The 16,769-nt window shown below is 43.5% G+C and overlaps 1 protein-coding gene and 1 pseudogene across 20 annotated transcripts in view; both read left to right on the forward strand.

The window, feature by feature from the left end:
- Positions 1–16,769, forward strand: part of CADPS (calcium dependent secretion activator) — a 598,625-nt gene that overhangs the window by 158,725 nt on the left and 423,131 nt on the right. For all 20 annotated transcript variants that reach the window (XM_066352056.1, XM_066352057.1, XM_066352051.1 and 17 more), the window contains exon 2: positions 4,835–4,948. In XM_066352056.1, the coding sequence (XP_066208153.1) occupies positions 4,835–4,948 (114 nt within the window). The remainder of the gene's footprint in view (positions 1–4,834; positions 4,949–16,769) is intronic.
- LOC136382211 (sterol-4-alpha-carboxylate 3-dehydrogenase, decarboxylating pseudogene) lies at positions 11,048–12,238 on the forward strand (annotated as a pseudogene).

The following is a 16,769-nucleotide window of genomic DNA, read 5'->3' on the forward strand; positions in this document are numbered from 1 at the left end:
CTATGATCCCACACTCAAGCCAGCAGCCCCGCACTCAAGCTGGTGACCTCGGGGTTTCAAACCTGGGTCTTCTATGTCTCATTCTGATGCTCTATCTACTGCACCACAACCTGGTCAGGTGATGATAGCCATTCTAATCGGTGTGAGGTGATAATATCCTTGTGGTTTCAATTTGCATTTCCAAGATGATTATTGTTGAATACCTTTTTATGTGCCTGTTAGCCATTTGTATATCTTCTTCACAAAAATGTTTATTTAGATCCTCTCCCCATTTTAAAATCAGTTTGTTTTTGTAATACAGTTGTATGAGTTCCTTATATATTTTGGATATTAACTCCTTATCAAATGGTTTGCAAATATTTTCTCTCATTCCACAGTTGCCTTTTCATTTTGCTGATGGTTTCTTTTGCTATGCAGAGCTCTTTTTTTTTTAAGTTGAACATGCAAAGGTTTTTCATTTATTTTTAAATTTCTTTATTTTTATTTTATTTTTTATAGAGACAGAGAGAATCAGAGAGAGGGATAGATAGGGACAGACACAGGAATGGAGAGAGATGAGAAGCATCAATCATTAGTTTTTCGTTGCGACACCTTAGTTGTTCATTGATTGCTTTCTCATATGTGCCTTAACCATAGGCCTTCAGCAGGCCTTCGAGCCAGCCACCTTGGGTCCAAGCTGGTGAGCTTTGCTCAAACCAGATGAGCCCACGCTCAAATTGGCAACCTCGGGTTCTCGAACCTGGGTCCTTCCACATCCCAGTCCGACGCTCTATCCATGGCACCACCGCCTGGTCAGGCTAAAGTTATTTTTAATTGTAGTTGATATATAATACAATTAATAAATAGTTTCAAGTGTACAACATAATGATTCAACATTTATGTACCATTCAAATTGATCATCACAACAAGTCTAGTAACCATCAGTCACTGTATATAGTTATAATACTATTGGCCTTGTTCCCTACACTGTACATGACATTCCTGTGACTTAGTTTATAACTGGAAGTTTGTACTTCATTCCCTTCCCTTTTTCCAGTCTTCGCTCCAATCCCCCTTCCCTCAGACGAACATCAGGTTGTATCTGTGTGCTTGTTTCTGTTCTTTTTCTAAAAGTATTTTTTTATTTATTGATTTCAGAGAGAGAGAGAGAGAGAGAGAGACAGAAACATCAATCTACTTCTGTTTGTGCCCTGACCAGCGATTTAACCAGTAACCTTTACATATTGGAATGATGCTCCAACCAAGAGCTCTCTGGCCAGGGCAGTTTGTTTCTGTTTACTTTTGTATGTTCATTTGTTTTGCTTTTCAGATCCCATAAATAAGTGAAATCATACAGTGTTTGTCTTTCTCTGTCTGGCTTATTTCACTTAGTATAATACCCTCTAGGTCCATCAATGATACCACTTTTTAATTGGTTTCCTTGCTCTTCAGTTTTTGTGTATTTTTTTGTATGGTTTTGGTTGATAGTTACCATAAGGTTCATATATATCCACCTATATCTACAGCATTTTATTTTCAGCTGATAAAGTCCAATTTAAGTTCTAAAAGTTCAATCACATTCTAAAAGCACTACATTTTCTCTCCCCATCCACTCTGTTTTTGATGTCATGTTTTATATCTTTTTGTTTTATGTATTCCTAATTATTTATTGTAGTTATAGTTAATTTTGCTGCTATTGTCCTTTAACCTTCATGTTAGTTTCTTAAGTGGTTGATTCACTGTGATTATTGTATATTTGCCTTTACCACTGAGATTTTTTTCCCTCCTTTTCTGTATTTTTTTAAAATTTCTGGTTATGGCCCTTTCTTTTCTGGATAAATAAGACCCTTTAACATTTCCTGTAAAGCCAGTTTAGTAGTTGGGAACTCCTTTAGTTTTTACTTGTCTGAGAAACTCTTTCCCTCTCCTTTAATTCCAAATGATATCTTGGCTGTATAGATTTCTTTCTTTAAGCATTCTAATTATCAACTAACACTCCCCTCTGGCCTGGAATGTTGTCTCTGAGAATCAGCTGATAGCCTTAACAGGTTTCCTTTGTTATATGGCCTGATGTGCCATTCTTGCTACCTTGAAGATGGTCTCTTTATTCTTAGCATTTGCCATTTCAATTACAATATGGCATGATGTGGGTCTCTTTGAGTTCATCTTGTTTTGAACTCTCTGTGCTTCCTGAACCTGGATATCTGTTTTCTTCCCCAGATTAAGAGTTTTCAAACATTATTTCTTCACATAGTCTTTCTGCTTATTTCTCTCTCTCTTCTCCTCCTGGAATCCCTATAAATACATGTTAGGGCATGTCATGTGTTACCCTAGAGATCTCCTTTACTATCCTCATTTTTTTAATTCTTTTTTTATTTTGCTGCTCTGATTGGGTGATTCCCACTATTCTGTCTTTTAATTCTTTAATCCATTTTTCTGTATTAACTAATCTGCTACTGAGTCTCTCTAATGTATTTTATATTTCAGATATTATTTCTTTAACTCTCATTGATTCTTTATTATATTTTCTCTTTGTTGAAGTGCTCTCTCATTCCTCTATGCAGTCTCAAGGTTGTTGAGCATCCTTATGACCATTTCTTTGAATTCTTTATCAGGCTAATTACTTATCTCCTTTGCATAAGGCTTTTCCTCTGGACATTTTTCTTTTTTGTCATTTGGGACATATTCTTCTGTCTCCCCATTTTGTTTGACTTCCTATGATGTGAATAGAATAGCTATCCTTCCCAGTCTTAAAGGACTGGTCTCTATGTAGACTATGTGTTGAATAGTTTTGGCAAGCTGGTTGTCATTGGAGTGGGTGCATGAGGTGCCTGATACAACCTTTAGTCTGAAAGAGTGGGTTCTGGGTAGGGCAGTCTGAAATGTTTTGCATTCTTCCCCTTTTAATCTGTATGGGGCTGCCTGATATAGAGGGGGCTGCTCAGCATGCCCTGTTGCTTTGACTGTCTGTGATAAGATCAGGGTCTAGGTGGGACTGCTTTGCAGCACAATCTCTTACTGGCTCCCCCGTCCCTAGGTGGGACAGGTCCGTCTGTGTACACGGTAGCCCTTTACTAGTTTGGCTCCCTCTCTGGGCTCCTCTCATGCTCAGCCATATCACTCTCACTCAACACGGTCATCTCTGCCTATGTGCCCTGTTGCTTTAATTGTCCATAGAGAAGGGTCTAGGTGGGCCACTCTGCATGTCTGATTCCCAACACTCTACTATCTCTGCCCTTTCTCCTGAGGGGCAACCTTGTATGTGCATAGAAACACCCCACTTACTCCACCAGCAACACCCCTGAGTGTGGTTACCACAAAGTTCTGCTACCTCCACACTTTCTTTGGGCAGGGAAACCCCACATGGGCATACTGCAGTGCCCTGTCATCTCAGCACTTTCTCTGAACCAAAGAGTCCTGCAGGTGGGTACCACAGCATTTCATTAGCTCATCACTTTTTCCAGGTGGGGGAGTCCCTCGTGTGCATCCCAGTGTGTGTTGCACCCACAAGATCAATATCCAGGTGAAAGGACCCCTTGAATGCATGCTATGTCTCCCTCCTGTTTCTCTTGAATCTAGTTCCAAGCAGGGTGGTGGGGACATACCACGGAACCCTACAAGTCAGCCAAAGAACCTGGATAGAGCTCCCAGCCACTGCCCATATTCAGGGAAACTGTAAATAGCGGCACTCCGCCGTTCATCCTGTCCTGGGCGGTTGATTCCCTGAGCCCCCAGAGAGCTCTCCTGGTCTCCTGAGCTTCCTTGTATAGTCCCTCTCTCATGCTCGTCATGCAAAAGCTGTTTATGAGGCTCATATTTGTCTCTCCAAAGGAATTACTCTAAATATAGGGGTCTGTCCATTGTGTTCTTAGGAGGGGGCAATCTCAGTGTCCACCTACTCTGCCATCTTGGACCCACCTCCATGTTGTCACTTTTAAGTCTGATGTAGTCCCATTTGTTTGTTTGTTTGTTTATTTTTCTCCTTGTTCTTTTCCTGTCAGAAAACCACTGATAAGACAATGTCAAGGGGTTCTTTCTGTTTTCTTCTGGTAGCTTTATAGTTTGAGGGTCTTAAATTTAAGTCTTTAATCCATTTTAAGTTAATTTGTGAGTATGTAAGATAAGAACCCAATTTCATTCTTCTGTATACGAACATCCAGTTTTTCCAAACCCATTCATTGAAGAGACTATCCTTTACCCATTGAGTATTCCTGGCTCCATGTCGAAAATTAGTTGACCCTATAGGTGTGGTTTTATCCCAGGGCTGTCAATTTGGTCCCATTGGTCTATGTGTCTGTTTTAATGCCAGGGCTGTACTTTTTATTACTATAGCTTTGTAAAGCAGGATATTTCAGACCACCTTGGAGACCTGTGCAGTGGTGTGTTTAACTATCATCTTTAAAACAAATAAGCAAATAACCCTGACTGACAGCATTTGCCAGTTTCTATGGTATAACTATTCTCACCTTGGTTGATATCTAGCTTCCAACAAAATGTTCCTGAATGTGGAGTTGGGAAGAGATGCAGGGTAGTTCCCCATTATATGTCATTTCTGCAATACTAATAACCCCCAAAGTAGCGATAATAGTAAAATAGGATAAAATAATCAAAAAGCAATGAATATGCATTCACTTCATTTTTAATATAACTTTTTTAACCGTCATTTATATTATTTATTAGGAATGGCTGTGTTTAATAACTGCCTCACAAAATTCCTGCAAACATGGCAGTCAGCTCTCATATGCCTGCCCAGGCCTCCCCAACACACCAACAGGCCTGGCATCTTCAGTGTGGAGCACTATAATCCCTGTCTGAAGCAAGTCCTCATTGTTCCCTCCTCTGCTGTTTCTTACAGATCAGCAAGCAGCAGCTGCAGACAGTCAAGGACCGGTTCCAGGCTTTCCTCAATGGGGAGACGCAGATCGTGGCCGACGAAGCCTTCATGAATGCCGTGCAGAGCTACTACGAGGTGAGACTCACCACATAGAAGGCCGAGGCTGCTCAGGCCTGCCACCCAGGGTGTCTGAACTGCAGGTCAGTGGGAACTGCAGCCTGGGCCTTCTGCAGGACCACTCTTCTCAAAGCAAAGGGGTTGGTGATTGGTTAAAGAATAAACAGCATTTTATTTTGGGGGAAATTGTAAAAGCAGCTATTGTTTACCAACTGATTTTTATACCAGGCAGTGTGCTGAGTGTTTTATATGCCATTTCTTGTTTAATCCTTACAACGGTCTTTATTTCACTGGTGGACTGAGGCTCAGAGAGGTTAGGTCAATGACTCAAGGTCACACACCTATTTAAATGCCCAAGCTAAGGCTTGAAGTGAGTCAGGGGCATCTGCCCACCACTTACAACCTTTCTGAAGGATGTTAACACTTTCTAAGGATAGTGCCTTCCCTAGCTTCCTTGTTCTTTCTATTGAAATGGTGCTATGAGTTCTCTTCTGCTAGTTGGAACACCATCCAAAATGCACTACTATTCTCAGGAGAGAGCCTATAGGTGAAAGAATATATCCTGAGTTTTATCACCAAGTAAATGTTCACCTTTAAACCTCAGTGGTTTATTTATCAGTGAAGAGGATTTAGGATTCTACCAGCATATTTTTTTAGCATTAAACATTTATTTACTTATAAATCTAAGAATGATAATTGCCAGAAGTTAGAGGAGGTGGGAGAAATAGGGAGATATTGGCCAAGGGTAAAACTTTAAACTTTCAAGATGAATAAGTTCTGAAGATCTAGTGTATGTATAATGACCATAGTTAATAACACTGCATTGTATACTTGAAATTTGCTGAGAGAGTAAATCTTAAGGGAAAAAAAATGTTAACTATCCGATGTGATGGATATGTTGATTAGCTCGGTCATGGTAATGATTTCACTATATATGTATGTAAAATTATCACATTGCACACCTAACAACTCATGTGTACAACTTAAATATGTACAATTTTATTTTCAATTTTATAATTATTCTTACATAATGTGCATGTTGGCTGTCATTGGTACACCATTAATGGCAGATGGACATTCCATACCTTCCTATTGGCAGTGTTTAATTGACATACATATTTTCAGAAATGATTATTTGGCATTGGAAGACATTTTATTTTATATTTACCTATTTTCACATGACTCAGATATTCTGTGTTTGGAATTCTCTACCCCAAATGTCTTATCCATTGTCAAGACTAGATTCAAAGCTTTGGAAGCTTCCCCTAAGTATTGAAAAACTTACGGTGTCTTGTCATATGCAATTCAAAGTAATAATAATAAATTCTAAGTAAGTGTAAAGAAATCCAACAAATTCTGGCATTTTTTTCACCATGGATTACTTCACTAATATTTTTCTTTCTTTTATAAATTATTAGGTAGCGAATTATTTCAAAACCAAAGCACGGGTGCTCGCACTCCCCCTGCAGCCCTCAGCAGATGCTGTCACAATGTCAGCGGGTTAATCTGCTGAAACCCTCCTCCCCACTCACCGAAGCCCTGAGTCCTCCTTTCTCAGGTGTGGAGGAAACTTGCAACCAGAGCTCGTGAAAATGTGATTGATTAGAGTGCCAATTCGTTTTAAATAGCACCCGGACATTGTCTCTGTGATGTTTGCTGAGTTTGACCACAGACTCATCATTTCCTCAGCAGACTTTCTATTCAAATCTCTTTTAGAAGTTGGGTTCATTTTTTATTTGTCAAATGTAAGCTTTTTAATTCATTTTACAAGCAATATTAATTATTACCAATAAGTGTCAAACTAACTGCTTTATCTGATGTGATGCAGTTTTTCAGTTGAATTTAATATCGAGTGGAAATGAAATTTAGAATCACAATGAAGGTACGGCAGTGAATAACTTGAATATATTTTACAAAAACTTCTGCCTAGAAACGGCCAGGAAACAAATTTAACTCCCCTCCTCTCCCTTTCACAAGCTCTGGAAGCCAGTCTGACTGGCCGAGCAGACCCTTATCGACAGCTCATGTTTAAAGTCATTCACCAGTTTATAAATTTCGAGAATGCTAATCTTAATTAGAAAGTCATTTGACTAATGACATAAATTAAAAGAAAGTCCCAATTCTATTAATTAGATTTGAAAATTAGTAGTCATTAACATGCTAATGAGTCTCTGGTAATTTTCATCATATCTGTTAGTGATCCTGGTATTTTCTTCTATATTGGCCAGTTTGTTTGAAAGAACTTTGTTTTAGTCTGATGAGAACACAGGCTTTGAGAAATTACTGAATATTTAATGTTGAGGTTTGGTAACAGGAAACAATATGGGGTAGGAATGATTTACCATGTTCATCAGTGAAGCTTTAGAGGGCTTTGAGAGTCCTGGTTCCAGAAAGCCCAGCAGTCCCCAGCGAATGGCCCCAAGCAAGGGGGGCGGTGGTTCCAGAAAGCCCAGCAGTCCCCAGCGAATGGCCCCAAGCAAGGGGGTCGGTGGTTCCAGAAAGCCCAGCAGTCCCCAGCAAATGGCCCCAAGCAAGGGGGTCGGTGGTTCCAGAAAGCCCAGCAGTCCCCAGCAAATGGCCCCAAGCAAGGGGGGCAGTGGTTCCAGAAAGCCCAGCAGTCCCCAGCGAATGGCCCCAAGCAAGGGGGGTGGTGGTTCCAGAAAGCCCAGCAGTCCCCAGAGAATGGCCCCAAGCAAGGGGGGCGGTGGTTCCAGAAAGCCCAGCAGTCCCCAGCGAATGGCCCCAAGCAAGGGGGCAGTTAACCCTGTGCCTGGAGGAGCCTCAGGTTGATGACCGCTCCCTCTTCCCTCTTCCTTCACTCTTGGGTAATGGAGAAGCTCATGGCTCTTTCTCTACCCTAATCTGGAATCCAATTACTTTTCTGTCAGTATCTGTCTTTGTCAGGAGTAATTGGATTACAAATGACAGATACTTACTTCAAACTAGTTTAAGCCAAAAATGAGATTTGCTCAAGCGACTTAAAAATCCAGAGAAAGACCTGGCTTCAGTATGGCTGCATCCGAAGACTCCAAAGATGCCAGCAGTCTGGGTGTCTTCCTCCACACACCTCACTTTGCTCTTGTCTCTGTTGGCTTTATTCTTAGGCAGGTCCACTCCATGCAAGCTCAGGAGCAAAGAGAACACGTCTGGACTGAGAGTCCCAGCACAAGGCCCAGGGAGGACTTGGTTGCCGTGACGTGAGTCAGGTGTCTTTCTGAAGCAAATCAAATAGAAAGGGTGAAAGCAGGCCTGGCACACACACCACCTCCAGTGCCCACAGGCAGGGTCAGCCCCGCGACAGCCATTTGTATTGAAAATGCAATGGTTTCCCAATAAGAAATTAGAGTGTTTTTTACCAGAAGAAGAGGGAATGTATGCCTGTCAGACAAAACCCACTTATATTCTATTTCTAAACTCTCTCTCAAACACACACACACACACTATATCGTACCTTCACATTCCAGTTTACCACTGGTAATGTCATTAAGGAAAAAGAATACTTTTTCTTCAAAAAATTCTGATATTATTACACTAGACAAAGTCAAAGTCAGTTTAGGGTATTGGCCTTGTCTTACTAAGGCAATAATGGTTTGTCAACATGCTAAGGGAGTAAAGAACAATTTCCATCTGTGCCCGCCCAGCCCAGCCTGGGCCCAGCTTGCCACCATTAAATGGTGAGCTGGTTGGCCTGGGTCATGAGCTGGGCCAGGACCTATGGAGGCCATGCCTCCTCATGGCTCTTGAGAGTGTCCTTGTTTACCTTATCCCTTCCTGGTGGCCCTGACTTTAAAGCCCATCAAACAAGGCAGCAGAACAATCGTCTGACCTCTTCCACGAGGACTCCGAGGGCCAGGCACTGAGCTGGATACCCTGAGATCGGGCCCGGCAACCCCAGCCTGTTTCCACAGCCACACTCCTCCATGGCCCCACATCTTTTCTAACTCTCAGCTCTTTTAAGACCAATGTCTAAACATAAGCCTTCCCCCCCTCCATCCCCACTTACAGCTCCCCATCTCCCTGCTTAACTTTGGTTCCTTCACATGCTGGTCCCAGCATCAGAGAAAAGAGGTGAATGGAAAAGGTTTATGAAACCTTCCCCATTCAGATCCCACCTGGCAGGAAACATGGGGGTGGGAGGGAGCATATAGACCACCGGAGATGTAACAGCTCTCAGAACACAACAGCTGATGTCTGCACTTCAGCCGGTGGGGCTGCTCTGCCAAGGTCTCTTTTGCTTTATTCTGTATTGAGCTGATCTCCTCTAACAAAGGCCCAGCTGGTTTTGTCAGCTATCTTTGAATGTTGTATCATACAGAATTCTTCAGTTGCTAGCAATAGAAACTGACTGTGGTTAAATTAAGCCCTAATAATAACAATAACAACAATTTGTTGTTGTTTTTGCTATTAAAAGAAATAACCAAGCATACGAAGGAATGGAAACCAGAGCAGATGGACTTTAGGGAGCCTGGCAGCAGAATATAATGGATACCCTATTGCTGGTATGAAGCTACTCGAGCCCCATTCCATCCTGTGGCACCCCACTTTGAATCTGAACCCGGAAGGGGAAGTGTGATTGGCTAAGCTCAGGTCCCAACCCACCACTTGGCTAAGGAAGGACAAGGTCTGTAATTGACAGTCCCACTGAAACTTTATATAATGACAAAAAGATCTGGGACTAAGGTGCTGTAATCAGAATGGGAAGAATGTTTGGCAATTAAAAACCACAGGTGTCTTGTACACACAGTGACATATTTTTTTTTTAGTGTTTGTGATTGAACTTTTTTTTATCTAAGAAAAGTAGCAGTCTGATCACAAAAATAGCAGGCTATTTCTCTGAAGGGCTGCTATAGATTTTCTAATACACAAAGCTAATATAACTGCTCAGGGGCCTCAAAACAGACATATCTCTAGGAGAAGAGTATCTGCCCATTCTAAAGGCATTTGTCCTTGTGGGGAAAGTCAGGCAAGGAAGGAGGAGGCAGATATCAGAGTGGTTAAGAAGGTGAGTTCAGTGTTAAAAAGATGTGGGCTTAAATTCTAATCAGCTGTGCAGAGGTTTTGAGACCTCAGCCAAGTCTAAGCCTAGCCTCAGTTTCTTCATCTGTATTATGACCTTTCTTGAATAAGATTGTTGTGAAGATTCAGTTTTATACACACACACACACACACACACACACACACACACACACACACACACTTACTCTAAATATTACTAATGTCTGGCCTACTATGTCTCACCCTAAGCCCCTAATGTCTGAGCCTGGGCTTGGTGTAAGGAAGATGCAAGGTCCAGGCAGGGGAAAGGGAAGTTGCTTTAGCCCCTAACCTAACACCACCTACCACAGGTCATGGCCCAGATGTACATCTGAAGTTTGCCCAAAGATCCCTTAATTTTTGATAAGGAATGGTGCATTTTATTTAAAAAATTAACATTACTCTTTCCTCAACAAAGGTAAATTTTGTATTTTTTTCCATAAAAAGACATGTTCTAAGTGATTATGAAAGTAAATCATACCAATTATAAAACTGAACAATGCAGGAAAAAATCTAAATGAGATGGTTAGAAAAATATCTATAATTTCATCATCCTAAAGAACCACTATTAAATTGGGGTGTTTATCATTTCAGATACTTTTAATATTTTTGTATACATAAAGATAGCTATTTGATTTCCATATTGAGATGGAAAATTACTTCGAAATATTAATAATCATCTTGTTTTATTAGCACAGTGGTTTTCCATTTTCTTCCTACCTTTGCAAAAATCACACATATGACAACCTCATTTGTAAGATGTTTTATTACCTATAATGTTCTTAATCCAGGGTCATGCTCCAATATTTCTACACACCTCACCCCTACCATTGGAAATGTCTGGGTTAACAACAGATCATGGACATCTTTTAATGCTGATGAGAATAGTTATATCATGGCTGCATGGTAATCTATTAAAAAATAATAGGTAATTTTTGTTATTTTCTTGTAGCAGGCACCATGCTCACCAGTTGACACACATTGTCTTATTGAATCCTTTCCCAGCTCCTACAAGGTAGGATAGTTATGTTGCCCATTCAAAACTGAAACTCAGGGTGGACGGCAGGAAAAGGGTGGCGGCCAGTGACCAGAGTTGGGTCGTTGTGGGCTGCAGTCGTGCTGAAACCGGCAAGGGAGACCACTAAGGATGGAAGAGTTGATCACGAACAGGATCATATCTGGAGCTGAAATAGAACAAGCTGTTTGCGAACCAATGAGAGACCAGGTCACAGGGACATATTTGACAGAAGACATTCCAAAATCCAAGAAGTACACAGTGATTGGAGGTTCTGGGTTCCTGGGGCAGCACATGGTGGAGCAGTTGCTGGCAAGAGGCTACACCATCAATGTATTCGATATGCGTCAGGGCTTCGACAACCCCCAGGTGCAGTTCTTTCTGGGTGACCTCTGCAGCCAACAGGACTTGTACTCAGCTCTGAAAGGTGTAAGCACAGTTTTCCACTGTGCATCACCCCCACCATCCAGTAACAACAAGGGACTCTTTTTAGAGTGAATTACATTGGCACCAAGAATGTCATTGAAACTTGCAGAAAGGCTGGTGTTCAGAAACTTGTTTTAACCAGCAGGGCTGGTGTCATCTTTGAGGGCATTGACATCAAGAATGGAACTGAGGACCTGCCTTACACCATGAAACTCATTGACTACTACACGGAAATAAAGATCTTATAGGATAAAGAAGTCCTGGGTGCCAATGATCCTGAGAGGAATTTCTTAACCACAGCCATCCGCCCCCATGGCATTTTTGGTCCAAGGGACCCCCAACTGGTCCCCATCCTCACTGAGGCAGCCAAAAAAGACAAGATGAAGTTCATGATTGGAAATGGGAAGAACTTGATGGACTTCACCTTTGTGGAGAACATGGTACACAAACACATTCCGGCTGCAGAGCACCTCTCCCAACACACAGCCTTGTGTGGGAAAGCATTCCACATCACCAATGACGAACCCATCCCTTTCTGGATGTTCCTGTCCCGCCTCCTGACAGGCCTGAATTATGAAGCCCCCAAGTACCACATCCCCTACCGAGTGGCCTACCACCTGGCCATCCTGCTGTCCTTCCTGGTGATGGTGATCAGTCCTGTCGTCCAGCTCCAGCCCACTTTCACACCAGTGCGGGTTGCACTGGCTGGCACATTCCACTACTACAGCTGCAAGAAAGCCAAAAAGGTCCTGGGCTACCAGCCACTAGTCAACATGGGCGACGCTGTGGAAAGAACTGTGCAGAGCTTCCACCACCTGCGGAGGGTCAAGTGAGGCCCCCAAAGGTGGGCCCTCTCACCACATTTTCCTGCCAGTAGCTCACCCCTGTGGATCAATAAACTAACCTCCTTCAAATGAATTTCCTCAGATCTTGGGTCCCTCCTGCCAGATAAACGGGAGCACACTCAGCCTTTCCATGACCACAAGCAGGGCAAAAACAGCAGACATTTCTCTCTTTGTAGGATCATATTTGGACTTCTTTTAGCAGGCAGCTTTGCATTCTACTGTTTTGTGTTCTCTTTCTCCCATCCCCCCTTTCCCCTGCATTTCTTTTTTTTTTTTTTTTTTTTTTTGCATTTTTCTGAAGCTGGAAACAGGGAGAGACAGTCAGACAGACTCCCGCATGCGCCCGACCGGGATCCACCCGGCACGCCCACCATGGGGCGACGCTCTGCCCACCAGGGGGCGATGCTCTGCCCATCCTGGGCGTCGCCATGTTGCGACCAGAGCCACTCTAGCGCCTGGGGCAGAGGCCACAGAGCCATCCCCAGCACCCGGGCCATCTTTGCTCCAATGGAGCCTTGGCTGCGGGAGGGGAAGAGAGAGACAGAGAGGAAGGCACGGCGGAGGGGTGGAGAAGCAAATGGGCGCTTCTCCTGTGTGCCCTGGCCGGGAATCGAACCCGGGTCCTCCGCACGCTAGGCCGACGCTCTACCGCTGAGCCAACCGGCCAGGTCCCCTGCATTTCTTATCAAGCCCACTGTCCTTGTACATAATGAAGGAAGCTGTAGGCAAGAAACAACCCCTTTGCTAATTGAGAATGGAGAACTAGATTTATTTCCATGCAAACCATTACAAGAATAGAAGCCACAGACTATGCAAGGAGCCACAGTACAAATATTGCAGAAGAAAAGTCAGAAACACATGGTGAAACTTCAAATGTATGTTTTAAGTAGATACAGAGTTTAGAGCAAACACTTTTAAAAAGCTAAACAACTGTAACCCTCCTCCCCAGTCCCTGGATGCTCCTCTCCTTACATGCCTCCAAGTTCTCTCAGGCCCAGCGGCAGTGCCTGCCTGCATTGGTGTTTCATAAAATACTCTGTCATGGATACATTTCTCTTTATCAACAGGGACCTGTTGTTCTTAGTGGCACAGAGGTGGGCTGCACCTGTGGCATGCTAACGCAGCTGTTCAGCTGCTCTCCTGATACAGGACATCTGGCTGCTTGACTGAGGCATCAGGAAGGTCGGACAGAAGAGAGCCTCCTTTATCTCTTTGGAGTTTGGGCAGAAATTTTATTAGGTGGTGCAGAAAGGTTGGCTTCCCTCATAGAACCCTTCATACTCACAACCCTTATACCAATTTCCAGAATGCCAAGCACATATGATTCAGTGTTCTCTATTTTCCAGTGATATTCTGCTTACAGAACCTGGTTTCTTCTTAGACTAATTGACATGTAATCTTAAAAACTTCTGTTCTCTGCCTTTGTCCTAAATTGGCGAGCCTGGAATAAAGACATTGTACAGTACATCCCAAAACTGAAACTCAGAAAGTTTAAATAGCTTGTTTAGGTTTCAAAGCTAGCAACTGGGAGTCAGGATTTGAACTCAGGTCCTCTGATACTAGAGCCTGCTCTTCTTGTGATAGAGCCATTCACAAGTAGCATCCAGGTTGTTGTGTGTGCTTTTTAAATCTTAATTACTTTAACATCTAGGTCTTTCTTATTTATTTTGGAATAATGTGCTTTTGTAGAGCAGAAAGGGATCTGTCCTCGTTTCTCAGACTGTCTGCAAGGAGGTGGGCACCACACCAGCTCTCCCCCGCACCGTGCGCATGGCTCTGATAAGGGAGGGGGGACTGATGGAGGAGGTCCGGTCACTGAATTGACTGCCCTTCACCATTCCATATTTATTTGTTTATCTTATATCTCCCATTATGACCTATCTGGAAGTTGACAGAGTAGGGAGGATTTATGGACACACGCAGAGAATTGTGCCTGCGGTTGAAGTCTCTTGCGACAGCCAAACAAAACAGAAAACAGAAACACCCGCTAGAGCTCCCAGTACAAATGAGACACACAAGAGGTGGGTACTGAGTGGCTACACTCTCGACAGGGCAAGGCCCACTTCCCCTCTGACAGACTGAGAAGCCGAGACAGATAGTTGCCTGGAAGATTCATTTTCGGCAGCCACCTCTCTCTCCCTGCCTGTCTTGCCTCCTTTCGACATTTCATCTTTGCTGTTTCCTCAATCTTCAACCTCCTTTCCCACATTCCACTTATCTCCCCTCCTTCCGGGGCCTGACAATCATGTTCTACCTCTGGACAGCTGGAGCCCTCTACTCTTCAAAGGCCTTTGGTTGTATCCTCATCAAAGAAGGCTGGCTGCATGAACCCATGTGAAAGTGAAGGAGAATGGGATTGATAGAGGTTAAGTGACAAATATTTATTGAGTGGCCACTGGGAATGAAGGAAGGGCTGATGTCAAGCACATGATGTGGGCAGGACCCAGGAGTCACCTGTCAGTTATGGGCACCAGCTGGGATTAGTATACCAACATCTTCATTTCTTACCACCTGTACTCAGGCCCCACAGACTACCTAGCCTCAGTTGTTTCAAGAGACCAATATATTGTGCTTGCTGGTGGTGTTCCTTTCCCTGCTTGCCCCCATCCAGATACAATCTCAATAGGGTCTCTGCCTTGAGAAGTCTGTTCTGTTCTTATTCATTCACTCATTCAATGTAGTGCCAACTGTGTGCCAGACACTGTCTTAGGCACTAGAAGAAATAACAGGAAAAAAAAAAAAAAAAAGCATTTACAATTCTGGCCTACCTGAGAGGCAGATATTAACCAGAGAGTTGCAAAGACAGATGACAATGGAAGCTTTGGGGTCTTTGGGGGAAAGGAGTGTGGTGCTGAGGGCTTATGACTGGCCCAGACTTATGGGACACTGGTATGAACAGATGGAGAAGAGAGTGTGACTTCATTTTTAATTATTTCTAAGTCCCCTAATCTTTGTGTCCCCACCTCCATCATCAGTCACTTGTAGCTCTACAAGTACCTCCAGCTGGGCTTCCTGCCAATTCTCTTGGCTCCTTTCAGATCTGTTTTCCACATTAAAGACAGAGCATGCGAACTTGATTGTGTTATGTCCCAGCTTAAAACCTTCAATGGTCTCTCAGTGCCCTTCAAATGACAACCAACACACTCAATGTGGCCTCCCATACCCTTGAGCCCCTGACCCCTTCCTACCTACCTTACATAGGTCACCTCCTCACCCCTCACTGCCACAGCCACCCCGGCTTCTCCGGACATCCTCAGACACTCAGAGTCTTCACACATATTGTTCCCTGGCTCTGAAATACTCTCTCATTCTCTCTTCCCCTAACCATCTCTCCCATACCACCTCTAAGGAGTTTTCCTCCAGGCAGGCTTTCCTGACCACACGTTAGGATAGATTGTTCTAGGTACCCGTTGACCCCTGTACTGTCCCCGATAGTACTTGTCCCAGCTTGTAATCATATTTGGATGGATTATTAAGATGATATCATGGAAGCTTGTGGTCTGGGTCTATATCTGTTTCACTTACCATTGTGTCCCTGACACCTGGCACAGTGCCTTCTACCTTCTGAGTGCCCAAAAAATGAAGAATGGGTTCATATGGAAAAGTGTAATTATTACAGCTGGAAAGATGACCCCCAAAATCTTATAGTTCAATTCACTCAGTGAATAGATTAGATACTGCAGAATCAGAGATGGGAGATTACTTACCCAAGGTCACACAGCAAGTTAGTGACAGAGCTGACCTAAGAGCATGGTTTACAGCTCCCGCCTCTCAACAAAATTTCTCTATTTGCCTCAAAACTTTGAAATCTACATATAAAACTAAGACATAGTGTGTTAGATGGAGAAAACATCTGTTTTACGCATTACAGTGTTTTAGGTGAATTCCTTAGCTCATTAAGGCTCATAAGGCCTAAGGATTCATTCAATTTTTTTTTCTAAATTTGATTTTTAAATGAACTCTAAGGTCTCAGCTGAGTACCAGTTCTTAGGCACAGGCGAGTGGGCCATGGACTCCAGCCTGCAAAGCAAACCCTTAATCCACCCCCCATCTTCTAAATGAGCTCATTAAGCCACAGTAGCTGGAGGCCGCCTTTCTAACAGCTCTCCCTGCCAGGGAAGGCTCTGTGGGGAAGCAGGCTGCAAGGAAACGCACCCCAAGTAATGCTGTCCCATGGTCATCCAGGGCCTTTCCTGAAATCTGACAGAGGAGTGGACATTTGTGCTGCCTCTAGAAGGATATTTATGCACCTTCTCGAGTGTGACCAGGACACAGCTCAGAGGCGTCAGGTGTGTCCTCTCTGTGACTGAAGCAGCAGTTTCACCTTCTGGTATTATACCCAGAACCATGTAGGCATGGGCGCTTCCAAGCGGTGGGCACTGGAGGGAGAGTAAACCGTTCTTAATGGACGGCTTGGTCCCAGGACCCAGGTGGCACTAACAGAACAGCCCAGGGTTCTCCCCCAGATGGAAACAGCTCTCCACCAGGCAAGTGAGACGCCGAGGAAGGAAGAACCCCG

The sequence above is a fragment of the Saccopteryx leptura genome, chromosome 10, assembly GCF_036850995.1.
Source record: "Saccopteryx leptura isolate mSacLep1 chromosome 10, mSacLep1_pri_phased_curated, whole genome shotgun sequence".
NCBI lineage: Eukaryota > Metazoa > Chordata > Mammalia > Chiroptera > Emballonuridae > Saccopteryx > Saccopteryx leptura.